The sequence below is a fragment of the Aphelocoma coerulescens genome, chromosome 18 (assembly GCF_041296385.1).
Source record: "Aphelocoma coerulescens isolate FSJ_1873_10779 chromosome 18, UR_Acoe_1.0, whole genome shotgun sequence".
Lineage (NCBI taxonomy): Eukaryota > Metazoa > Chordata > Aves > Passeriformes > Corvidae > Aphelocoma > Aphelocoma coerulescens.
In genome coordinates, this window is record NC_091031.1 from 5,241,486 (window position 1) to 5,266,480 (window position 24,995).

The 24,995-nt window shown below is 39.8% G+C and overlaps 1 protein-coding gene across 9 annotated transcripts in view; it reads right to left on the reverse strand.

Annotated features, from left to right (window-relative positions):
• Positions 1–501: 501 nt before the first annotated feature.
• Positions 502–24,995, reverse strand: part of STXBP4 (syntaxin binding protein 4) — a 68,344-nt gene continuing 43,850 nt past the window's right edge. For 6 of the 9 annotated variants that reach the window (XM_069032785.1, XM_069032787.1, XM_069032790.1 and 3 more), the window contains 2 exons: positions 16,401–16,458; positions 502–3,409 (listed from right to left, as the gene is read on the reverse strand). In XM_069032785.1, the coding sequence (XP_068888886.1) occupies positions 3,298–3,409; positions 16,401–16,458 (170 nt within the window). In that variant the 3' untranslated portion in view covers positions 502–3,297. Of the gene's footprint in view, positions 3,410–15,521; positions 16,107–16,400; positions 16,459–24,995 lie in introns of those variants that run through there. The other 3 variants (XM_069032791.1, XM_069032789.1, XM_069032792.1) reach the window with 3 other exon arrangements.

Below are 24,995 nucleotides of genomic sequence, written 5' to 3' on the forward strand. Positions count from 1 at the left end.
CTGGTGCTCCTTGGAGTGGGGAGTGTTGGTAACACATGAGGACCAGGAGCACAGAACTGAACAAAGCCTCTTGAGCCGACTTAAAAGTTTTGCTGCTGACTTAAAGCAGAGCCGCACAAAAGTCACTCAGAGCAGCACTTGCCAAAAGGCCACTGAATTTTGGAGCTTGGTTTGGAGTGAGCATTAATGCTCCTGTGTATCTTGAGCTGAGGGTTAAGAATCCCACCAGTTCCCAGAAAATGAAACATTTCACAGGCCAAGCCAGAAAAGCATTTTCCCGAGCTCCTGGAGAGCCTTGCCCACAGTCAGTCCTGCACAGCCCAGCCTGTTCCACAGCCACAAATATTTTTCTTAAAGGATCTTCCTTTCCTTACCTCAGTGGCAGCAGGCACCTCCTGAGTGTCAAAAAAGAGACTTAAATAAATGAACCAAACCATTTCTAAAGCAGCCTGTTACAAGAGGCATTTCAACAGACGGAGAACGTTATGTGGGACAGATTCATTCCTACATAAAGGTTTAGCTTTATTAATTTAAAGGCTATAACATGCACTTTAGTATCTTTTCCACTTAATTTTCTAAATTCAGGAATAAAAATGAAAATTTGTTGTTTACAGCATCGCATATGTTGACAACTGCTCTTTACAAATTCTGTTCCAAGTTATCCTAGAACCATTTTCTCAATATACACAGTTCAGCTTAAGCAAAATAATATTCACAAAACTATTTCACAGAAAGGAAGAGACAAGAGGAGATCAAGAGAAATAACCTAGGAAACAAGTATGCCAGTGTACAAAAATAGATTGGAACATTTGGAGGTTGTAGGTAAGAAAATGTATTCTCAACCCCAGAGAATGTGAACTGGTGGATTATCTGAGGAGGGAAATGCTCACCGGAGCAGCTGAAGAGATGCAGAGATCTATTTCTAACATCTTTAATTTCTAGGCAAGTTTATAAGAGAGAAGGAGGAAGAGGCTCCAAGTTTGTGCCACTCTCATCTGTGGGAGGTGCCAGTGAGAGAACAGGCGGATTGTCCCCGTGCACAGCAGGCTGCGCGCCCGGCGCCGTCCCCAGCGCCCCGGGAAGGGCAGCACGTGCAGAGCTGTCTTCCTGCAGCTGATCCAACAGAAGGACAGCTCTGAACTGCTCTCCATGGAGCCCCTGCTCGTGCAGAGCCTGCCTGAGCCACAGTCCCCATCCCCAAATAGCTGCTCCCCTTTGGAGCACTCAGCTGGCTGACACAAAGCCACGAGCAGAACACATTGAGGCTGCAAGAGGCAAGTGATGGCTCAAACCTCTCCTGAACAGAACTGGGAAGCTGGAATCTGTGTGCAGGCTGGGTATCACTGAAGTATGAACAGGAAGTGCTGTCATAAAGCATCCAAATGACTACTATGGCTACAGCAAATACCGTAAGGAATTCAAAACATCACATATCCTCTGTGGGTCATGAGTCTGTGCCATTCTGAAAAAAGGGATTTAAATAAAAATGCTTCTGGAGCATCCAAGCCTGAAACTGAAGCACACACTCTGTCCCTTTGGCCTGAGCTCTCCGGGAGCACAAAGGAGGCTGTGGAGCATGCAGGAGCCACTGGAGCAAATATGGCTAAACCATTCATGTGTTATTGCTAGGAGAAGTTTTCTTAGAAATATAAGTTACTGTGGGTCTGCTGAGCAAGCTTTTTCCCCTAATCCACACCACCTGTGTAGATTCACAAATAATTTGGGTCTGACCTAGTTAAAAGTACAAAACAAATTTTTCCTATTTGCTTATTCAATGTACACTGACATCTACTTCCTGCAAAGGCCTCTTTTGTGAGCTTCAGGAGGAACATTTGGTGGTGTGCTCTCCAGCTCTCAGGCCAAGCGCAGTCAGAAGCCTGACTTGGATTTCAAAAAAAGGTGAATTATTTTGGTTCAAAAGGATCAACCGTTCCAGTGAGCCTGACCTGGCAGAGCTCTGCACTGCTGAGGACAGAGAGCGTGGTCGAGGCACCAGAACTGCAAGTGAGTCTGGTTTTCATATTAATTCCTCAGAGGACAAGGATTCTTAACTCCAATGCTACACCTGCTGAAGACAGACCTTAAAAAATGTGATTGCAGCCTGTACCTTACACTGCCACAATCCCCTTCTCCCTCCTGCACTGAAGCACAGAGATAGAGTTTTCCTTTGGCATATCCATCAGTGCTTCTGCAGGTTCAGGTCTGTCTCATTCATTAGTAACAGCCACCATTATATACACAATACACACAAAAAGAGCCTCCAGAAAAATGTAGCACAGAATCATACATTTGAGAAAGCTGAGATCAGACATTGTGCTGTGAATAATGAGATTTAAAATATCCTGTGCTATTGAGGTACACAGAAACCTGTTCATTAACTTGCACTAGCACCCACCATCATTTTCTTTATCCTCTTTAAAACATCACCGATGTGTACAAAACGATTTTGCTCTACTTAAAAGACCAGTTCTGAGGAGGTGACTGATTTCTGCTGATCCTGGAGGTGGTTTCACAGGTTTCATTGTACTTGAAACTTCACAGCTTCCACTGAAGTATTTGATGTGTGTCTGTATCACTGTAGCAGAGTACAAAAGTAGAATAATTTTCATCTTGCCTCATATTGTTGTCAGAGAATGGTGTCCTCTATGAAAACTTTCTTTTTACTTGACAACTTATCAAAGACATATATTTCTGAAGCTCAACAACCAATCTTAATAAGTATTTGTTTTAAAAGTCATCAGGGCTCCAATATTTGTAATAAATCCCAAAATTTCTAGTAGCAAAACTTATTTGCAGATTTCTCCCATAGAAATAAGAATTTTCAGTTAAGTCATCTACATTATTCTCACTAGCATTGGTTCAAATACCCCACCTCACTTTGCATCTCTCAGTCAACCATCAGCTGGAATCTACCACCAGTGGTCCCATCTTAAATCTCATGTTGCTCAAAGCTGTGAAAATTTCAGCTGACCTGAAAAATTCAGCTTCAGGTCAGGGAAATTATGGAAATCATGAAAATCAAGGGGGAAATCATGAAAAGACTGGACTGGGCCCTAAGGTGAGACTGATCCCTGGCACACCAAACTGGGGCAGATTAAGGACTCCTGTGGCACCTGCATCCTTTGTAGCACCCATCAACAAACCCACCTCAAAAACAGCAGAACTTCCTCCAGCTTGAGAGGGAGAAATGTCACCAGGTACTACTACATCACACAAGAAAGTAGGTAGATTAAAACCTGTGCATCTTCTCACTAAGAGACTAAAACCAGACAAACTACTCTCTGTCCACAGCTGTCCTCAGCTCTTGGGCCTGGGAAGGTCTCTGATCCCATCCTCCTCCTCCTCGGAGCAAAGCAAGCTCAGTGCGCTCGTGACGGGATGGATCCAGGACGTTGTCTGTGTCACGTGGCTAAAAACCAACAAGAAATGCTATCAGCAACCCAAAAAAGGCTTACCCACCCCAAAACAAGGAATTCCAGGTGGATTCTGGAGTTGTAACAATCATTATGACACCTTCAAACACAGAATTGTCTTTTTCTTGCTAGCTGCGAGATTTTTAAAAACAAAATGTGGAGTCTTCAGACAGCCAGAACCTGGACTGGAGATTCCATTTCCCAATGCAATAAAGAAAATGCTTTTGTATGAGACTCCTGATACAGACTGGTGACAATTTATTGTTAATTACTGGAGCTGTAGACAATTAACACAGCAGGGTATTAACATAGCCATCACACCAGTTCCAGCCTGAGGGAGGCAGGGTGGTCAAGAGGAAGTTGAGCAAATGTGGAATCACATCATAGAAACACACTCAGCTCTTCAGAATATGAACCCTGGAAGTGTCCAAGGCCAGGCTGGACAGGGCTTAGAGCAACCTGGGACAGTGGAAGGTGTTCCTGCCCATGGCAGGGGGTTGGAATGAGGGGGTATTTAAGGTCATTTCCACCCAAACCATTCTATGATTACTATTCTAGCATCATGAAGTAATTCCTCTTCTTGCAGAAAGAATAAATTAAAAAATGATGGTTTTTACATGTCTTCCAACCCAAATTCTGGACCTGCTCCCACAGCCTTTACACACGCAATAAAAGGGCATCAGTGCTGATTTTTAAGGTTTAAACCCTACACTTGACATGCAGGCTAAGCTGCTTTATAGTTTCTGGAGAGCTTCTGTGTGAATGGAAAGAGCCCAAGCAGGGCTCAGTAAGGACAGACACATGGACAGGTTTGGTGTCTGTGGTGAGAACATGCACACCTTATGAGTGGTGTGTGCATGTGAGCCATACTGTGTGTGGGCAACACACTGCCTCTTCTCCCTTCTGGAATAATGTGTTCTTGGGAAAGGAAATAGCTTCTTTTCACTTGGAAAAAAAAATCTTGCTAATAAATTCACAGCTTTTATAGTCAAGTCAGTGCAAAGATTAATTTTGCAATATAAGTTCACTACAAGAACAAGCTGAAAAATACTGTAGGTATAATAAACACTACGAAGGACACACAGCTCTTCTCGGGTCCTAGCACAGTGTCCCTCATGCCCAGGTTTGTACTCAATTTCCAGGTGCATTGCTTTAATTAAATTTGAAGTGCCATCAAGGAACTACTCTGGATTTACCTTTTCAAGTGAGAACAGGTTTTGTCTTTCTCTCTGCAAGAATGGTCTCTTGAATAACTGATTATGGAAACAGATACATTGAAGCAGGAATTCAAGCCAATGTGCCACTACATGGAGTGATGGGTTTGGGATCACTATTCCCATCAACATGATCACACTATTCACACCTTTCAGCTGAGTGCACTGAGCTCAGAATCAGTTGGGTGTGATGAGTATGATACTGTTCAACAAGGGCTAAATATGATCCTAATGTAAATCCCACCTGGAGCTGCTCTGAATAGGTAACCTGTGAATTCAGGCATTACTTCAAACTGAGGCAAGGCCTGAGCAAGGACCACACAAGGAAAACAAAGTGTGGAATATAAAGGCCATATCCTCAGTTCTCATACGTTGAAAAAATACGTAACCCCGAAGCTCCAGTTATGTGTAAAACCAATTCAAGAAGTGCTCTTTTGGTGAGAGCAGGACTGGATGGACTCCATTGCTTCTTTTGTTACAAAATGTGCATTACTGGGGTTGTAGGATCAGTTTCACAGAGTTAAAACAAAAGAATAAATGAAAAACATGTTCCTACAGAAAATACACTGCAGCAGACAATGACCACTCTCAAGGACAGTAATTGTTTCATTCTAAGAAAGCAAATGTACTATTTTTACTAGGAATAAGAGCAACTTAGCAAACATTTCCAATGTTTACCTTTAGAAAGTCAGGTGACACCCAACATGAAGAACATGAAAAGAGTTGTTTTACAATGTTTTATGAGAGACTTGTGAATAAAGCCTGTCTAACCAAGAACATTGTCCCCATTATTCCACAACACAGGGAAATGTATGCATATTTATATTATGAATATATTTACATTTGTAAATGTACTCAGAAAAATATTTTTTCTGCATATTTCTGCAATGTTTTCTATAACGTCAGGAAATGCCTTGTTTCCCAATTAAAATATTCAGTCAATAAGGCTTAGTACTGGAGATGTGCTCCAGATTGAAGTATCAGCATGTGATTTATTGGTACAACAACACAGAACTATTTTCAATACCTGCAGAATTATGGGAACTGAATAAACTGGATTCCATCCATTCCACCTCTGCCAATGCAAGATTTATTGCCTCCAGCACTATGTTTATATTGCCTACTTTTATCAAACCATTTCTGAGCAATCCACTGCTGAATTTAAATAAGAACAAAATGATTTTTAAATTTGTTTCTTTTTTCCATTTGCCTTCCTTGTGTAGCATGCCCTGACCTGCTGTGTACCTGAAGCCTTGGTTCCATTTTCTCCTGAGCATGCAGTATCAACCCTGTGAAGTGGGAGAAACTGCACAGGAGTAAAAGAGTTACATGGAAAGGCATCCACAGTTCTTTGATGTATCCAACTAAAAAATTCTTTGCAAAGTGTTTCTTCCTCTTCAGATTTTTCTCCTACATACCCCAGGCAAATGACAGCATGCCCAACTTTCTGCTACTGCTGTTAAGAACTTCAGTTTGCTCTCACACAAATTAAATGCACAAAATTCTCCAGATCTTTAGCAGTGCAAAATTGTGGCACAGAAATCTGGGTTACGATTCCCTCTATTTGATTGCATAAGATTGTTTCATCAAGGGTAAGAAAGAACCAGTTTTCATTCATTTTCAAAACACCAGGGGCCAAGTTTTGCTCTGTTGTCAGTCTGCTGCTGCAAACACTTCTGATTTGAACCCAGCTGCTTTCAACTTGCTCTAGACTTTATCCCATGGGCGATTCTCTTAGGACAGTTTGGTTTAAACCCTTTGCCAAAATCCTTCCTAGGAAAAGAGCTCTTATAAATAAACATTAAGTCCAGATACCATGTCTCACATTGTAGACAGACACACACAATACGCACAGATTATTTAAGTACAGAATAAATGTATAAACCCTGCTGCTATTTATTTTTAGCTCTCCAAAAGTGCTGTGACTAAAGAGCTTTGACATAATCAGTCCCAAGAGATAATCCCAGATTTAGTGGTTTGCAGAACATTCTTGTATACACCCTCTCTGATTTGTGTGTTAGGGCCAGCAATAAAAAGTGAGAGAGTCCAAATCTACCTCTAGGTTTTGCTTAATTGATGCAACTGGTTTGAATATTAAAGGAATATTTGGAAAGCCAGCATTACAAAGTTTAAATGTACAACATTTTCCATTTGCAAATGTTCCTGTTCAAAATTTAACATCTTCAGAGCAATTTAACATCTTCAGAGCAATTAGCAACATTTAAAGATTTTTAGGTTTTCAAACAAATCACTGCTATCGGAGGGCAGCCAAATTTATTGATAGAAAACAAACATCTGATCTGGAAATATGTCAGTAGATTAGTCTGTCTTTTTAACATTAGCAAACTGCAGGACAAATTTCAGAGCTTGGGAAAACAAAACATGAGAACAGAGGGATATTTTGGCAAAGAAATAGTAGTGGATTATTTCAAATGCCATTATAATTACTCTCCTTATGGCTCTTCCTTCTTTACATGGAAAATTATTTCTTTTAAAACTACAACCGCAGACAATATTTTAAGAAAAGAGTAACTCAAAAATTCGGAGAAAGGCTAATGGAAAAAATATTTGCACCTTGTTTTTAGATTTTAAGCATCATCAAGGCATCTTTTTCACTTTAAATTGTGCTCTCCAGCCAGGGCCAAACTCTGGAGCCTAACAGGGAATTGTGAAATCTTGCAGACACCACAAGTGCTGTGGGTCTTAGTGCAGGATGTTGAGCTACAAACCTGACATCCAGCATTCTTGGAAGTTGTTTCCCCCCTCCCCTTTTGACATGAGATGACATTGACAACACCTGGCTCAATGTTTCAATTGCAGCAGTGTTCCTGAGCTTTAAAAGGAGACATCTTGTGCAAGACCCATTTGTTTGAGATCAGTTCAGGAGAGGAGATGCAGCCTTAAGCTATTAGTCAGTCAAACTCTCCTAATGAATAGAGACCATTACTCATTAGGGGCCAAAAAAGGGTTTAGTTGTATCTGAACTTAAAAAGCCGAATTCTGGCCTCAGATGAGCCCTGCTCTTCTCTACCAAACTGAGCAGCATGGAAGATGAAAGTGAAACTCTGCTTGTGTAAAACAACACAAACCCCGTGTCTTCCTCCTTAATGAGCATACCCCATAAACTAAATCCATATAATCCATAGCAGTAATTTTGCTAAACTTTTAATCTTCTCTTCTTTTTGATTTCCCAATTTTCACTAGCCCTTTAACATACAATAGTGCTCAGCTGAAGAACATTGATGCTTGATGAAGCTGTTCCTGATCTCTGCACAAAACCTCTGCAAAGCCCTGGTGGCCCCCAGTGCTGCTGAGAGCCTGAGCCAGGGGCACTGCACACCCTGTGGGCTTTACCCTTTGGTGTTTTCACTGTTGCTATTGAAATAATCACTAAAAAATGCAGCAAATAGCATTGCTAGATGTAGATGCAATGGGTTTGAAGGGGACATGCTCTACACTACCCAGAAATATATTCCACATTGTGCTTTGGTAGTTTTTAGACTTACATGCATCTCCCAGTGGGAAGGTTTGGAGTTCCTGTGAAAGGAGTGTGTGCCATCTGCCAGAGGACTGGGAACATGAACTCCACATCCCCTCCTTACCCACTGGCATGCAGGCCCTGGGCACTGCTGGCTTGGAGGCTAATAAGGGCCAGAACTATAAGAAAATAAAGAACAATGCCCCTGAATGAAGATCCTGAAACTTAATCCTTCATGTAGAGGCTCTGCTGTCCTCCCTGCTTGCTCTTGCACAGGCTGTGTGTCACTCTGTGCTGGACTCCACATGGCTTCTCAAGATTTGCTTGAATTACTGCCTTTGTCTTTCGTTTCCAGGCCTTTCTATTCCTGTTCCCCTTGTGCTTGGGACAGCTCTTTGCTTTGCAAGGATCCTTCTTCCCTTTCAAACCCACTGTCCCAAATTCCACACCTCAGAGAAGGTTCTCGGCTCTTATGCTCATGCGTCTCTAAAGCAACCCGCTTAAGCCATGATCAGAATTCCTTGGGCATGTTTGGAAACATTGTATAATTAGAAAATATACAGCCAAACATAGATCCTGCATACAAGTGGAGCAGTCCCAGCTTGCAGCAGCATCTTGAGGACCTTCACGTCCTGGCAGGGAGAGAGAATCACCCTTCCCTATGAGAGCAGGTTGTAATGGAGCATCTACAGGAGTTCCAGGGAGCTGCTGCTCCTGAAGGCACTCCATGGGATTATGGCAATAGCTGGCCTTTAGTTACAGCCAGGCTCCCTGACATGGCTGTGGAGTTTAGATAAATACATCAAGATTTGGTAGGCAGGATGGTTAAAATGCTGAAAGTGGGCTAATTCTGTTGCCCTCAAATCTCTACTTGCTTCTAAATCACCCTATAATTCTATTAAATGTAACGTGGAGCTGCTGGTGCTGCACCTCACACATTTTGGGAATGCATTCCTAACTGGAACTATTTCTCAGCTTTCCAGAGCCAGTGCTTTTAATACTCTGCTGTTGTCCCTTATAAATTTAAACTTGGTATTCATTTTTTGTTTCTTCTTCTCTTAGAGCCAGCACAAACCTGCAGAGCCAGCCAAGGTGTCTGCATTGGCTGGAAGCCCCTTTGGAAAGGATGGTGGTTGGAAAGCAGGTATTAAATGCTGTCAAGCACTGGAAAACTCTTGCTATTTTGAAGAGCAAGTGCTGGGAGGATCTGCAAGGAATAACTTGTTCTGAGCTGTAACTAAAGCATTTTCATTTAGCGGGTAAGCAATCAGAGCAAAATAAAACAACTGAGTGACATTGATGCAAGTATAATCTATCAATCAATCAATCAGTCAATCCTGAGAGCATCTAGGGATGACAGTTTCCAGACACGAATCCTAAAGGCAGTTTGGGAAGGGTTTTTGCACTGCATTTATCAAGATCAGATTATTTGAACTGGAACATTCATTTTTTCTTTTTCCTTTTTTGTTAAAATTCATTTAAGCCATACCCTCTTTCAAGACATTTCAGAAGAACATACAACCTCTAATAGTACCCCATGAGATGCTGGGCAGGTCCTGGAAGATGTCAGTGACCTTAATTTTACTGGCTGTAATAAGATCAAGAGCACTTGTCACCTCATGGAGCTGTGTCCTGAGGCAACATAAATGTTTATTGTATTTCCCTCCCAGATTGCAGATTTTGCTTGAGTATTAATTAAAGATTAAGGGATATAAAGTGAAACCCCAGAAGACAGTCTTGCTATTTATTCCTTGATTAAACCAATTAAACCCTTGTCTACTCAGAAAAATCTATGAGCCATTTCAGCAGGCAGCAATCACTAGGAAGAAGATTTATCCAGCCAAATAGTGTGTGCTGCATCATTAAAAATTGTCAACAATAAACAAATGGCCTGAACTAAAATAATCAGTAATAACAAAAGTAGCTGTGCCAAGGCTGAATCAGAACTAAGGTCTGAGTGACAGCACAGGCACTTCTCAGCTTGAAAGTGCTACCTGAAATCTGTCTCCCCCAGTACCAGCCAAGTGCTGTTCCTCTGGAAGTGCTGGTTTAATGTGTGCAGTTATTCACAGTCCTGTCTCTAAGTGAGCTGCATAAAAATTCTGGTGCTGTGTATTTACAAATGCATCAGAGCATGCTGAAGGCTACTGTTTAGTACACAAGGAGTTTAAACTGATGTGAACCTGGAGCAGTGATTTTGCTCCAGATGAAGCACATCCCAAAAAACCTTGCTGTGTGCTTTGATCTGCTTCCGATGGCCCTCCCAAAACCCAGGGAGCAAAATAATTTCACTTTCTTGTGTTTTCTCACAGAAGAAATTTTAACAGATGCCTTCTGTGACAGGCCAGAAGCTGGACAGAGTGTGCAGTATCTGTGGAAGCTGAAAGAATGTTTCTCCATTTTGGTTCTTGATATTAAAAAACAAACAACCTCTCAGGAAAAAAAAGATTGCCCAACCAAAAGCAGCTTAAGGTCTTAACATTCTTGTATTACAAGCTCATGTTATCATAAAATCCAATGCCAAGTTTCCTAGTTCTGCATCTGAGATTATTTTCCTTATAGTCATGGAAAATTATTTCAGTGAGAATCAGAGGAACTGAATTCCAAAAATCCAAGCGAAACATGTCAGGACTACCCAAATTCACACGGTTACATCTGAGGTGTGTGAACTGACGCCAAGCTGATGGATGGAGACAGCTCTGGATCCCTGTACATTAAAACAGCAGTAATAGCAGGTAGCACTTGGTTAGTGCTCAGCCAGTTCTGTTTAATATTTGCCACTTCTTGTAACTATATAACTATTCCTTATTTTCATTCAGGAGAATTTGAGGATGACAGGTAAAAGGAAACATTTTCAAAAACAACCTCCTTTTTTTTTGTGAAATGTAAAATAGGAAAGGTCCAAATTTTAAGAGACGTAAAGTAACTGCAGCTTTCTTTGAACTCAGTGGAACCAGCACTGCATGCCTCAAATTACCCATTCCTACCCACAAAACTTCAGAGTTAAGATGGGGACACCTACAGTGATGATTTGATAACTGCTAATTTTGGTGCAAGTAACTTGCCTACTGCTTTACAGGGAGCTGGGTGCAGAGCTGGCACTGGATTCAGTCCAGGGGAATTTCAATTCCATGTTGAAATCAGTATGGCAGATCACGGGTTTTCTTAGTCGGCTGTTCTGAACTGACTGAAAATTAAGTGGAACATACACAAGTTTATTTCTACATCAGGTCTGCTGTGATTTGAACTTCACTGAAATCTTCTAGCAAGGGCAACCAACCCATGCTGAGATAACCTGCAGGTAACCAGGATATTGTAATATACCAGAGTATTCAGGAATGAGCTGAACACACCTCAGTGTGCTGGGGTTTGGATCCTTCATTTATAGAGCAGTAGAAATGTGCAGAGAACATTTATAAAAGGAACAAATTTATATTTTCAAGTTACCATGCAGTTAAGTAAAATGAACTGTGATTTATTTTCCTTTTATGATGATACTTTCAACTCTAGTGCTGTAAAACATCCATGTTTATACTACAGAAGTTCTTCATCTATCACACATGCTCTGCTATTCTTAGCTCAGCTAAAATGATACACAGTTTCTATGAATGCCCAGTTTTCATCAAAATGAATGGTGTCTCTTTCCCAAGCAAGACCAAACAAAATACAATTTTATAGAATATCTAAGTACGATGTGTCTGCTTTCCAAGCAGAAACCTGATTTCTTAGGCATGATTTAAAAATCCACTAGAACACATCATGTGTGATTTTTATTAATCTGTATTTTATAAGTATTGACTTTCGGCTTCTACTTAACCTGGAGCAAATTCTCCACCTTCCAGTGGAGGCACCTGAAGTACATGTGGCCTCCATGGGAAACTTCTGATTTTTAGATAAATTGCTGAAAGATAATCCTATATGAAACATTATTGTTTCCCCTTTGTTGTAAGATAGAAAACATCACAGGCCCTAATACATCTAAGGGAAAAGATCCCAAAAGTTCTAAAATATTTGAGAACTTCTACTTGTCTTTAACGAAAATTTAAAATAAGCATTCTCAAGGAAAATAGTTGTTAGTGTGGAATATTTGGAATCTAGTTCTATTAAAATGCTAGAAAAACAGTGTTTACAGGGGCAAAATTCACAGCTGGTCCTTACAAACCACATACATATGCAAGGAGTGGGTGGGAGTGGGAGGGAGCATAGCAAGGCCCTACCTAATTTTAGGTGCCAGCCTCATGATACAGAGCTGCCATATGTTAAAGGTGAACACAGTGGGAGGATGAAAGAGATTAACTAGAATGGGTTTTCTAGGGAAAAATTAGTGTGTCCCAGCTCTGGGGTTTTATGCTGTTCCTGTGTGATTCCAAACTAGCATGATGTAACCATTAATTAGCAGACATGGCGCCTCCCTGGGAGGGCAGTTCTGCACAGAATCTTTCTCCTATCTGAAAGTCAAACCCAAAGATTCCTAATTCACAAAATCAGTTCAGTGATAGAATGGACACTGTTTGCACTGCTGGATTTTAGTGCTAGAGCATGCAGCAAAAGTGAGATTTTGTTCTAGTGGTGGTTGGTTACAACACTTTGTTAACTCATTTAATGCCTGAACTAAGCCTGGGCAAAACCAGCCACATGAAAACTTTAAAAGTAAACAAGATGGCCTATCCCTTATTTACAAAAATTTTCCCATCCTAATGCCTCCCAGCTGACTGTAAGTGCTCTCACACTCATCTGGGTGTAGGTGATACTTTATGAGGGCTCATTAGCCCCTTTGTGTTTCTGGGACTTACAGATGAAATGCCTGTTTGGGACAGAAATTTCTATTAGAAAATCAGTAATTTAAAAATGCCTTAATGAATCATAAGTAAAATTAATTAATGGACCTTTTTATCTTATTATGTGGGGTCCCTTCAATGATCCTCCAAGTTCAAGACAGAGAATGGAAAAATGGGCGAGGATCCAGAGGAGGGTCACCAAGATGATGAGAGGGTTGGAAAACTTGGCACATGAAGAAATGTTGAAGGAATTGGGTTTGTTCAGCCCACTCTTCTCAGAGATGTTGGTCAGAGACAAGAAGCAATGGGCATAAGTTGCTTCAGGGGAAATTTTGACTAGACTAACAAAATATTCTTCACTGTGAGAACAACTAAACATTGGAATGGGATACCCCAGCCAGTATAAAAAGGATTGAAATTCCAAATGTAAATTGGTGAGGACAGAGGCACCAGTGCTTTGTTTCTCTTGATGGGGCATGAATCTAGTGCCATGTATGAATGGTGGTACTGCTACATAAAAATACAGCAGTGCTTGTCCTCTCTGTTAAGGTATACCAAGTTATCTTAAAACATATCCAGGCCCAAATTCCACCTTTACTGCCTGTCAGGAGAGAAGTTACATTTGCAATGAAGCTGATCTCTATCTACCATTGTAATTTTTGTCCTTCTGACAACTGTTAATTTATTTTATTTTAGTAAGACACTTAAACCTGCTTTTTTCCAGTGCACACTGAGCTGTAACTCAAGAGAGTCTTCCATTACACTTTGCTATTCCATGGTAAACCTGTACAAATGAGCTTAATGGCCAGCTCAGACTCAGGTCAGTTTTAGCAGTCTAAAGGGTGGTTTCTCACACTTGCAGCACTGAGCAGTCCTGACAACCAGGTTGATTGAAAATAATTTATTGAGGTTGAAATGATTTTCAGGATAAAAGTGACAATTTCAAAAGTTGTCCTAAGGTCAGGATTCACGGACAAGATGCAGCTTTCCCTGGTAGGTACAGGGAGCTTCTCAGCCCTATGTAAATGTTTTATTCATGTCACTTATTCATGTAAGTGGGTTTCACTTTAGTGTGTAACACAAGCCAGCTGGTTTGCTTCTTTTAAACTCTGATTTCTCATGCACCTCATATTGCTACACCCCTTCAGAGATATTTATGGAAATTTCACAGCAAGCTGTCTCAAGCTTATGTGCTATTAAGATTCCATTCTGGGGTGTTTACTGCATTAGATTTATAATGTATAGATTTATGGACTCAGCTACCTGATGGCCCAATAAAGCATGTTGGAACTGAAGGCAACTGCTAATTAAAATAATATTTGATTGTCCTTAGCATATTGTAAAGCTGCTGTGGATTTAAACAAAGCCATTGCAGCTTCTATACATCCTCAGTGCACAGTAAGAAAAATGGCAATTCACATGTAAGACCAGTTCAATTGTGGCCTCACTTTCAGAATTCTAACATGTTTTCCTATTTGTACACAGGGAAGTGGGCTAGTGTTGAAATACTCTTAAGCTGCTCATGGCTTTGACTGGACTAAAAATGAATGAAAGGATTCTAAAATAGAATAAAAGGATTGACATTCACAGCCAAAGAGAACAAGAAGGTGACAGCATTAGTACCAGAGCTGCAAAGTATCAACTATTCTGATAATTCCCATTTAAACAATTAAGATTAAATCCTACTGGAAAGGATCAGCTGATAAAATGGTCCCTCAACTGAGTTCCTCCTAGAAGAAGGATGTTTTCAAAATCACTTTTCACCCTGAAATCTCCACCATTTGATGTTAGAAACAAGGGTCTGTGCAAGCCCTGCTCCTTGCTCCAAACAGTTAACTTCAACAGCTGACTTCATACACATTAAACAGTGTAGTAAGAGGTATGAATTGCCAGGCATGCAAACAGCCTGGCTTACACTCTGCAAAGGCATTTGGAAACAGTGATGAAAGCAAAATAAGGAAATAGTTAAAAATAATATTAATTACAGTGAAGTGTTATTGAAATGCTCAGTTAACTCCATTCTAATGAGCTGCATTAAGAGCTCTAACACCACTTCAGTGTGGTGATTCCACTCAAAAGAAGTTTTTAGCCAGTGGTCATAAAGGGCGATTTCACACCCTTCTCTGCAATTAAATGGATGAATTTTCCTTGCCTTCCTTCCTCACAAAGACTGACAGACAGAACTTCTTAGGACAGATTACAGAAGGCAACAGCAATGGAAAACCTGGGCACTGTCACCAGGAGCAAATGAAGAGAGTCACTAAGTCAGATCTGCAAAAATTCCTGAAAAAGCTTTTTCATGTGAACTCGTGAGTTTCAGCAAGTGGGGATAAGATGCAAAACATCTGATGCTTTCTGCAAATTAGACTTGCACCACCTAGAGTAGCTGAGATTCTGCTGTTGCTAATAAGCATCTGCTTGTCACATCTGCAATGGTTCAGCATCCAAGTGCAGAGCTCAGAAAGAAATGTCTGCACATATCCAGCAAATCCAGCTTTCTGCTGAGTCATTGAGATACTTATCTGTATGAGAAACACAGGAACAAACCCCCCCAAAAAACCCAGAAGAGATGCTTCAAGAATGTGTCATTTCTTCTATTCTGATTCTAAATTTTATTTGCTATTTTTGATAATACTATCTTCAAGCTTAGTTTCCAGTTACACAGGTGCAAACCCAGAGTATTACCCAGAAAAGAGTCCAGCATCCACCTTAACTTCCCAACTGTCCTATCATGTCTCCCTGTATGAACAGACAGAGCCCAAGGGAACAGTGCTCTATTTTAATAGTTGCTCTTGTATTTATTTCCATGACTATGAAATTGGCTTTTAATTCACTTTCATTTCCTAAGCTATTTTTCTACAATTTTTTTTTTGGTATAAATCTCATGTAGTAACCTACATATGCCTGAAAATAAAAGGCACCCTTTGATTAGAGCTGGAATGCAGGATCATATACAGAGTGTTTGGAAACCTCTGCAGAAAAAGCCATGTCTGCTTTAATACATCTCGTTTGAGGTAGCACGGGGTGAAGCAAGGACAACTGAGCACTGTGCTTGAAAAAAAGGAAAAAAAACCTCTGCTTTTCTTGGCCAGTAAATGCATCAACTTCAGTGTTATTTACGTGACTTTTGGAAGAGTTTGGGATTAAAGTAATTTATTTGCTGCCCTTCCTCTGTTTAAGGAGACTGCAGAAATCCACCTGCAAACCCCTGTGTTTCTGGCACCTCTAAGAATTAAACAACGTGAAAATCTCAGTAGCTAGAATAACTTGCTATTAACTAGATCACGATAGATATGGAATGGAGGTGAATTATGTTTTTTGCCACTTCTTTCAATCTTTTAGAGGAATAACAAAAAAAACCCATATTGTGTAAATTAATCTTCACTATATTCTAGAAAAAACAACAGCATACAGTACAATGTGCAATAAATTTTTCCATTAATTCTAGGACTGAAAATGTGTTTATTTTGATGTGCTTCTATTTCAACTCTGACCCGTTTACCCCAGAACTACTCACTTGATAAAATATTTGATTCCATCAGCTGTATAAGCTTCTTCCCATCCATAAGGCAGACCTAAGAGAAGATAAAGACATAAGAAGTCTCTTGAGGCTCAAGTGACACAGAGAACATGGTTTTGAGGCAGTGTAAGTTACAATGCTGTAATTTCAAACAATATCATAGGAAGATTTTAAACCAATTCCTACTTTTGTAACAGGTAATAATAAAAACAATACAATTTAACAAATACTTGCTGTGCCACAAAGCTACTAGCTTTGATGATTTGATGATACATTTATTACTAGATAATACTTTTTGATAAGTATCATTTGATGACATTTCTATTACTAGAATGATGAATAATACTTTTAGTAGGGCACTACTCTATATTCCTTTAAAAATTAAGTTTTCCAAACAAATCTTTACCTTTCAAAGAACTATTTGCTCAAAACTAACTCTTTGTAGGGTTTGAAAAGTGCTGGAGAAAAAAAGCATCAGTCACTGTGTAAAAATGCTCCCACTTTTGTGATACTGTACTGTAAGGTATATAATGGCAGATGCAAGGTCCTAAAAAACTGGTTTTTTGAGACTAGAACTATATATAAAATTTAAATATTCAAGAAAAATTGTTCTTGAAGTGTTCTGCCTGAAACTCATCTCAAAATGTTAGTGTCTTAGGAGTTAAACTATTTTTGTTCAAGTCCCAGTGTATCTCAAAGACCAGCTCATTAGAACCATCTGTGAGCCTGCTTCAGATTTAAAACTTTTATTTGGAAAATGTGCTGGACTGCACGCACCATCTGAGCTTTGAAAGCTGCCTCCTCCCAGGACTGCCTAACTGCACATGTTTATTTTTTAAATGTCTTTTTTAAAAGGCTGGTTTTCTTCTGTTGTCACACCTTTGTCTCTACTGTGGTTCTTCTTAGAAGTCTGGGGAGGGATAACTTCAGTTCTCCAGTATAAACAGAGTTCATTACAGCTACTGAATCAGGACGGGGCACAGTGGAACTGGTACAAACCTTCTCAGAAGGAATTAAACCTGTAGGCACCAAGTGAGGAGCCAAAGCAACCAAAACTCCAGAACTCAGGAAGGGAACTTGAGAATTCGGAACTAGAACAGCACCGTGATCAGTCAGTACAGCTTGAAAAAGAAAAAACCCACTGGATTGATTTTTTTTTTTTATTTTTTTCTCCTATCACTTTTACCCCCATTAGTCACTTATCTCAGGCTTCTTCCCATTTTCAGTTTAGAACAGATCTTTACAATCTGTTCCTCCAAACATGACGCCCACTACCTTTCAAAGAGAATAATCCACAGTTACTTCCCTTTAAACACAAGGTAGATGCTGCGTAGCAGTTCTCAGGCTCTGACTCCATTATGAAGGGAGGAAGAAAAGGATGTTTTAAGCTATAAATATGCTAGACATGCTCACTGGTTCTTCCTTCCTCTCCCATGAAAGATGGGACCTTTATTCAGCATGGATATTTTCTGACTATTTAAATGGCAATGGGATTCATCCCTCAATTGCTTCCATCTGCCCTGGCCTTTCCTTCTTCCTGCATGAAACATGCATGTCCCAATAAATGACAACAAATTTGCTCAATTATGAGTAAAAGCCCAGCATCTGCTCTGTGCTCACATGGATCCCCTACATCACCTGTTTCATTTATCAGTCATAATTACACTTTTTTCACTGGTGATTTGATTAAAATTATGGCTTTTTTTCTCTTCTAAATGAAGAACCCTATGTAGGTAGCAATAACTGATGCTCTGTATTCTTCCCTTACCCACTGAAGACTGCTTTTCAAAAACACTGAATACATTTGCCTAGAAATGAAACTCTGGAGATATCTCCAGAGCTTTATTTGCCTTTTTGACTTTGTATGCTTTAGATTGTATATCCTATCCATTCTTTATATGCTTCCACGTTCCACCTACATCTGTAGGTTTTTTAATGCTTTTATTTTCCACATTTTTTACTTGCTCTCCACTAGTTTTTCAGTGCTGTTCCCTTTATTACTTTCCTTCCCTTTCAGATTTGTACTTCTGTTTCATGTATTTCCCCTGGTAGCCAGGAAGCTCTCATGTTTTGCATCGTATTTCCCCAGACATCATCTCCACTTCCTCCAAGCTCGCTGTCTCCATGAATCATTCATAACTTGATCTACTTCCTCCTGCTCTATTTTCTCACACCCTCCAGGGTCAAATTTGTTGTCTGTCCCAGGACTTGCTTTGAAAGGCTGCTAAGCTCTCACCTGGAGTAAATGGGAGGTAAAGGAGCTGAAAAAGTCAGAAAAACAGTCTGAAGTATACAGGATTTAACCTACATAAACTCCAGCAATCTCAGATTTCCTGCATATTTATAATTTCTCCTGTGAACTGCTACAGTCTATTTGATGAATCTTCATAAATAATATATTTGCCTGCAGTTGTCTGCATAGATCATCTTAAGAAATTACAGATTTACAGTATTTAAAAACTAGTTCATTTCAGCAGAAAATACAGGGCTTCTTGCTATTCAAATACCTGTGACTATTTACGTTCTGCAAGGTGAAGAAAAGGTAAAACTGCAAAAGCAATAGTGCATGCAAAGGGAAGAGCGGTCTCCTGAGAGAGAGCACTTCAGTCAAAATACACAATAACCTACCAGCATTTTGTTCTGAGTATATGCATTTAATTAGGGTTAATGCCAAAGAAGTGTCTGTAATTCTCTGTGAAAAACACAACCAAGGAAGTGGCTGCTGTTGTCTGCACCCCCGCACTACAGCCGGCCAGGGTCCCTGGGGACTGCTCCTCCTTCCCTGAGATGCCTGCTGGGATAACCACTGCTCTGAAGTTATCCAAAGCTGAGAGGAAATGAAGCCCTTGGGCAAACAGAACTTTCCTGATACCTGATAAACGTGGAGCTCATCGATCTTTATCACCTCCTTGGCTTAACGGGACAAAAACCGCACCAGCACTGACACTGCGGGTCCCAGAAAAAAGGAGATGAGCATCAGCCCAAATTATAAACCCGTAGGAAGTGACAGACATGGAAGACTTTGCCTGCAGTTCCCAAGAGAGAATGTGTGTGCTCTCCTCTCAGTAACACTGCACATGGCATAATCCCTCTAAAGGAAAAAGGGGGAAATACATGTATTATGGGAAAAGCCTCATTTTGGGCAGTTACTAAACCTAGACACTGCAGTAATGTTGTTGGGTGATTTTTTCCCCTCTAAATAATCTAGTTAAAAATTATTAAAGCAAAAGATATGTGGAGATCAGCAGATGAAAGTAAAACAGATACCACAGCGGAAGATTCAGTTGACTCAAAACTGCAGTCCTGACTGACATCAAAATACTGCAATCCAAAAATGCTCTATTTTGCTTATTTTTTGACAAAATTACTTAAAGGAAATGAGAGATTTAGAGCCTATAGAATTGCTCAAAGAAATGCACCGTGCAGTAGGATTCTATCTAGATTTGCCCTATTTAGATGGTTCAAGATAAGTATGTCCTTAAGTGTTTTATTTTGGCCTTGAGGCCAGAGTTTAAAACCCTCCTTCCATTATAAGCAGGCACCAAACATCTCTGATGAATCTGGAAGAAGTGCTTAGGGACAACTGCCTACCAGACGTGCTAAATTCACCCAAAGCACTCTTTTGTGAAACACAAACTACTTTCCAGCATTTTTCACACCTCTGTTATCCACCATTAAAACGGTCTATGACTGCAATACCCTTCCGGTTATGGGTGAACAGTCTGTATCTGGAATTAATATCTAGTTTAAGGGATGTAGTATCTATCTGGAATGCTAAAGACACATTATTGACATATTCTGCTTCACAATGAACCATTCTTTGACCAACAACAGAAACAAGGATGTCTTTTTTATGTATCTTTTTATGACTTTTCCAGTTGTACATATCTTTTTTACATACTTGAGTATGGGCCAGCTCATACCCTTTATCTCCTGATAATTTATTTGTATTTAGTATCAGAGTCTCAAAAATGATGAAGTTTTTTTAGAAACAGGAATTACATGCTAAAAGGGTTTCTGATACAGAAGATTTGCTAAAGGACATTAAAACCAGTTTTCTCTGCCACTTGATAAATGTGGTTCTGAATTCCGATCTCTTTTCAATAGCCATCGATTTCAGCTCTTATCAACATTTAAACCTTCTTCATGTGGCTTCAATAATAAAGGAAAAGGTGTTACTTAAGATCCCAGATGCCTTTGGCTCTTCTGAGCTACTATTTCTGAGCTATTGAGCAAAGAGGATGGAAAGCTGAAGGTCTGATTTGTTGGTCCTAAGTTGCCTGGTTTTGGACTCCTGAGTGCTACTGGAATATGGGAATATCCCAGAGATGAAACCAGAGGTATCATGTTATGAGACCAGCAGAGGAACCCCTCTGTGACTTTTGTAATTTGACACAGCTGAAGCAAAAATCTGTGGAGAAATATCCACCCTTGTTTGTCCAGAGTGTTCAGTGGGGTGCAGGCACAAAATGGCCTTTTATTTTTTGAGGCTATCAATAATACAAGCTGTATTTTGCCGTTTTTGAATTAAATAATAAACACCCAGGTTCAGAAAAACAGCTTTCAGAAGTGAATATGCACTTCTGGCATTTGCTTGTGTGTCACTTTAGATCATTTCAACTGCTCTTCCCAAAACCAAGTATGTTTCCTTTCATAAATAATACTCTGCTGAGGGGACATTCCATTCCTTTTTTTCACATATCCAATTCCATTTTAAAGAAATTGTTCTTTTCTTTTGTTGTTGGTCACTTAATAAAACAAAGAGGGACTCAGTAGTTTTCAAGTGGAGACATCTGGGAAAAAGTATCAACTGAAACTTCTGCTGATTTAGAGTATGGTTGGCAGATTGGCTTGTCTCCCTTCAGTCTGTTCCTAGAAACCAGGCTTCAGGAACAGTATTTGTCTTACTTTGGACATTCAGGGCATGGTGAAAGATGAGCTCGTGTTTTCCCACTGCCTATTAATCATAACATATTGACCCATCTATGTTGGCAAACTCATTAATCTTGGATTAAAACAATTACAATTTACAATTTAGAAGGAGTTATTAAATAGTTTGTTTCATGCTGAAGGATTATACAAACAACTTTTAGATCTTTTTGCTAATTCTGAAATTACAAATTGTTATAAATGTCTTTCTTCTATTCTAATACTTGTCTGTGAAAAGCTTGGTACAGTTAATTAGAAATAGTTTGAATACAAGAGCAATTGCAATTTATGAACAATGACCAGCCAACTGGCTAAAATTTAAGGAAATAAGAATGAACTCAAACAGCACATGTGGTTAGACATTAGTAAAGTCATTTTCCTCTCCTACCTAAGAAGGAAGGAAATCCAAAGTTAGAACCAACTCTGCTCAGTGTGAAGGTCTTCAGAAATGAGTGAAAGCTACAGCCACCTGAGCCAAAAGGTTCCTGCTATATGTCTTTAAGAAGGATAAAGAATTACCTTTAAAAATGTACCTTTTCAGAAGGTGAATACTGGAAATACAACAGAAAATAAACCTCCAAACTACATATTTTTCAGATAAAGACTAATTATCTACTTTCCCGTAACTCTTAGGTGCTGTAGGTTCCAAGCAATTTGGACTGTTAACAAGATGAGAAGCAAACAGAGGAAGTGATGCTCATTTTAATCTGTGCAGGAGCTTAGTAGTAGCCAAAATAATATAAAATAATCACCTCTCAGAAAAAAAGGAATTCTTTAGCAACTTGGATCAAAAAAAACCAAGCTTATTTCCATATGTTTCTAATAAATTGGCTTCCAAAGTCTTTCCACATCACACATTTGATAGTTAGATGTTCAACAACGGATTTTGAGGAGGCCAAGACACTGTGAAGCTGCTTGTCCCTCAATATTATCACATTTCAGTCATGGGTGCAATACATTTGTTTAGGTATTAGTTCAGGAGAGCATAAACCCTCAAAGGTGAGGGATAGTGAAAGCTGGGAGGGGTTTCAGACCAGCTCCTTCTGACCAAACACTGGATTTTGCATAATCTACTGGCTCTTATTATTTCTTTTTAAAAATGTGTTTAACATACTGATTATCTGACACTGCTTTTTGCATTTTTTCACCTACACTGCTTCTAAAATGCTATTGGCTGCCCAGTGAAAATACAAAAGAATGCAGTGACCAATCCCTCCAAATTATTTGGCTTATTGTGGTCAAGAATCTGTCAATAAGGTGGAGGCGATACAGAAAAATCAGAAACATGCTGAATGCAGAAATCCACCTCTTTCACAGAAAAGGCTAGAAAGAAAAAGAAATCATACCAGTGTTCCTTATCCTCCAGTGGCTCCCATTTGTTTAGTTTGCCAAGTTAAAGATGTTTTATTTTAGTGTTAAAGGCTGCAATAGCTGAGTCTCAATTGGTGACACAGCGAGAGAAATGCAGTGCCCGAGGATCACAGGGCTGGTAGTCCTCCCTGCTAAGGTTGAAAAACAGTAAAAGCATGTTCTCCATTAAATTTTTCTCACCCCCTTCCCATTTAAAAAAAAATATTCCTTTCTATGAATTAATTGCAGGCTTTTTTTTGCAGTTTCCCACTATTGACTGTTAACATGATGCTGTCCTTGGGATGAGTCAAGAACACATTATTGTTTCCACTGCTGACTGAACACACTACAAGTTACAAAGTAATTTTTGAGGAATATTTGTATAAATTAAAATAAAAATTAGTTTTGTTTATACCTATGAATCTCAAAGTGCTGAAGAGAAGACAGGAAACACATTATTAATTCTTAAATTAGAGAAACAGTCCATCACTGGGAAATTTTACACCAATGCCATGTAGGCTAATAAAAGTTAAATTCATGGAAGTACTCTCTGGAGGACATTCTTGTTCTGAATTGGTACAAGCCACTTTCAGCTGATTAAAAAGAACCTGGAATAACCCATTCTTATTACAGAAATTCAAGGCTCTGCACACAGGGCATTCACCACCAGGACCAGGTAATTAGGAATAGCCTGGAATAACTCACTGCATGGCCCAAGAACCCATTTCTTTTTACCCAGTTTCCCTCCTTTCTTGCTCCCCTGATTCCTCTGCTCCGGAATTCATCCATCTCCTCTCTTTACTGGATCAACTTCTCTTGTCAGCATCTATTGTGCTATCCACCCACTTCCATCACTGTCAGCTCACATTGCTCACTGACGCATGTGATCGTTAAATACAAGTTTAATTAGAAAGCATTCATTGGTAACAAATTAAAATGACTGCCTAAAATTAGAATTGAGCAGAAATTGTCTGAGATTTAAAAAGCAATAGTATTACATGATATGCCTTTCTTGCTAAGTAATATCTCACTTGTTTTGCACTGATGATGAAATTAAACTGCACAAGGGGCTGGCACGAACCACCTACAACTGAGAGACAGAACCACTCTGTGCTCAGCTCATTTCACAGCAAGGACTGACCAAAGTAATATTTTTTCCTTTTTAAGCAAGAATTGTAAGAATACATCAACTCAAGCCATCCTTTTAGCCTGATATAAAAAAGCCTGTAGCTACACATAGGTAAAAGAAGAGGCTTTAGAAATAATTTTAAATACTTTAGAGATAATGTTAAAAGTTCTTAAAGTCTAAGGTAGATTTCCTTTTTTGTTTTACATCTGAAGGAGAAAAAAAAGTCACAAAGTGCCTCATTTTAGCATACTGAACTTTACCTGAACTGTAAAGGTAAAATTTACAGGTAAAGGAAAATTCCTGTTACCAAACACAATACCCACAGCAATCACTAATGTAAGGCAAAAATTTCCCTCAACTCTCAGTTAATGATCCATATGCCTCATGCCATGAGGTAACAGATCTAGTCTGAGCCATACATACATTTTGTACCTCCTTTAGGTCTCCTTTATAAGCACCAAGCAATTATATTTTCCTCTGGCAAATTCTCCTTAAAACACACTTTTAAAAAAGCTTCCTCTCTCATTCTTGGCAATCAACTTTCCCTGTACTTCTTTCCATTTAAATTAACACACTGGTGTGCCATATATGTCTAAGGAACTCTGCTGGCCCTCAGCTTCTCACTCCTACCTACTGAGGAGAAGTGAAAAAATGTGACAACTGCAGGAGCTGACAGCAAAGCCTACGAGCCCTCTGAGACAAGATGAGCCCTGATAGCTTCAGCACACACTGATTCCCAACAAAGGGCTGCTCATCCCCCTCCCCCTTGTCAGCATGAATCCAGATCTCTCAGGATGCTCAAAGAAAATGAACTCAGCACTGACTGCCAAAAGCACACACACTGCTTTGGATCAGCTCCACTGCAATGGTGACTTTGGTTTTGGTCACCTTAAATGGTGACACAGGAGCTCCCTGACACCCAGACCCACCCTGGATACCCCAGGGAGACATCGGGGTATCCACCTCTCCCCACAACCAGCTGACTAAATCTGAGCTGTCCCTGCCAGCCAAAAAAGAAGGATGTCAGACTCGCATCTGGGACTGACCCCTCAAGGATAAATTCCTGTCTCACCAGGGTATTTTCTGGCTTTCAGACACTGATCTGGGGCCGAGACCAATTCCTGCCTCCCCTGTGTGTTTTCTCCAACTTGGGAGCAATTTGCATCTCCGTGACACAGAATTTT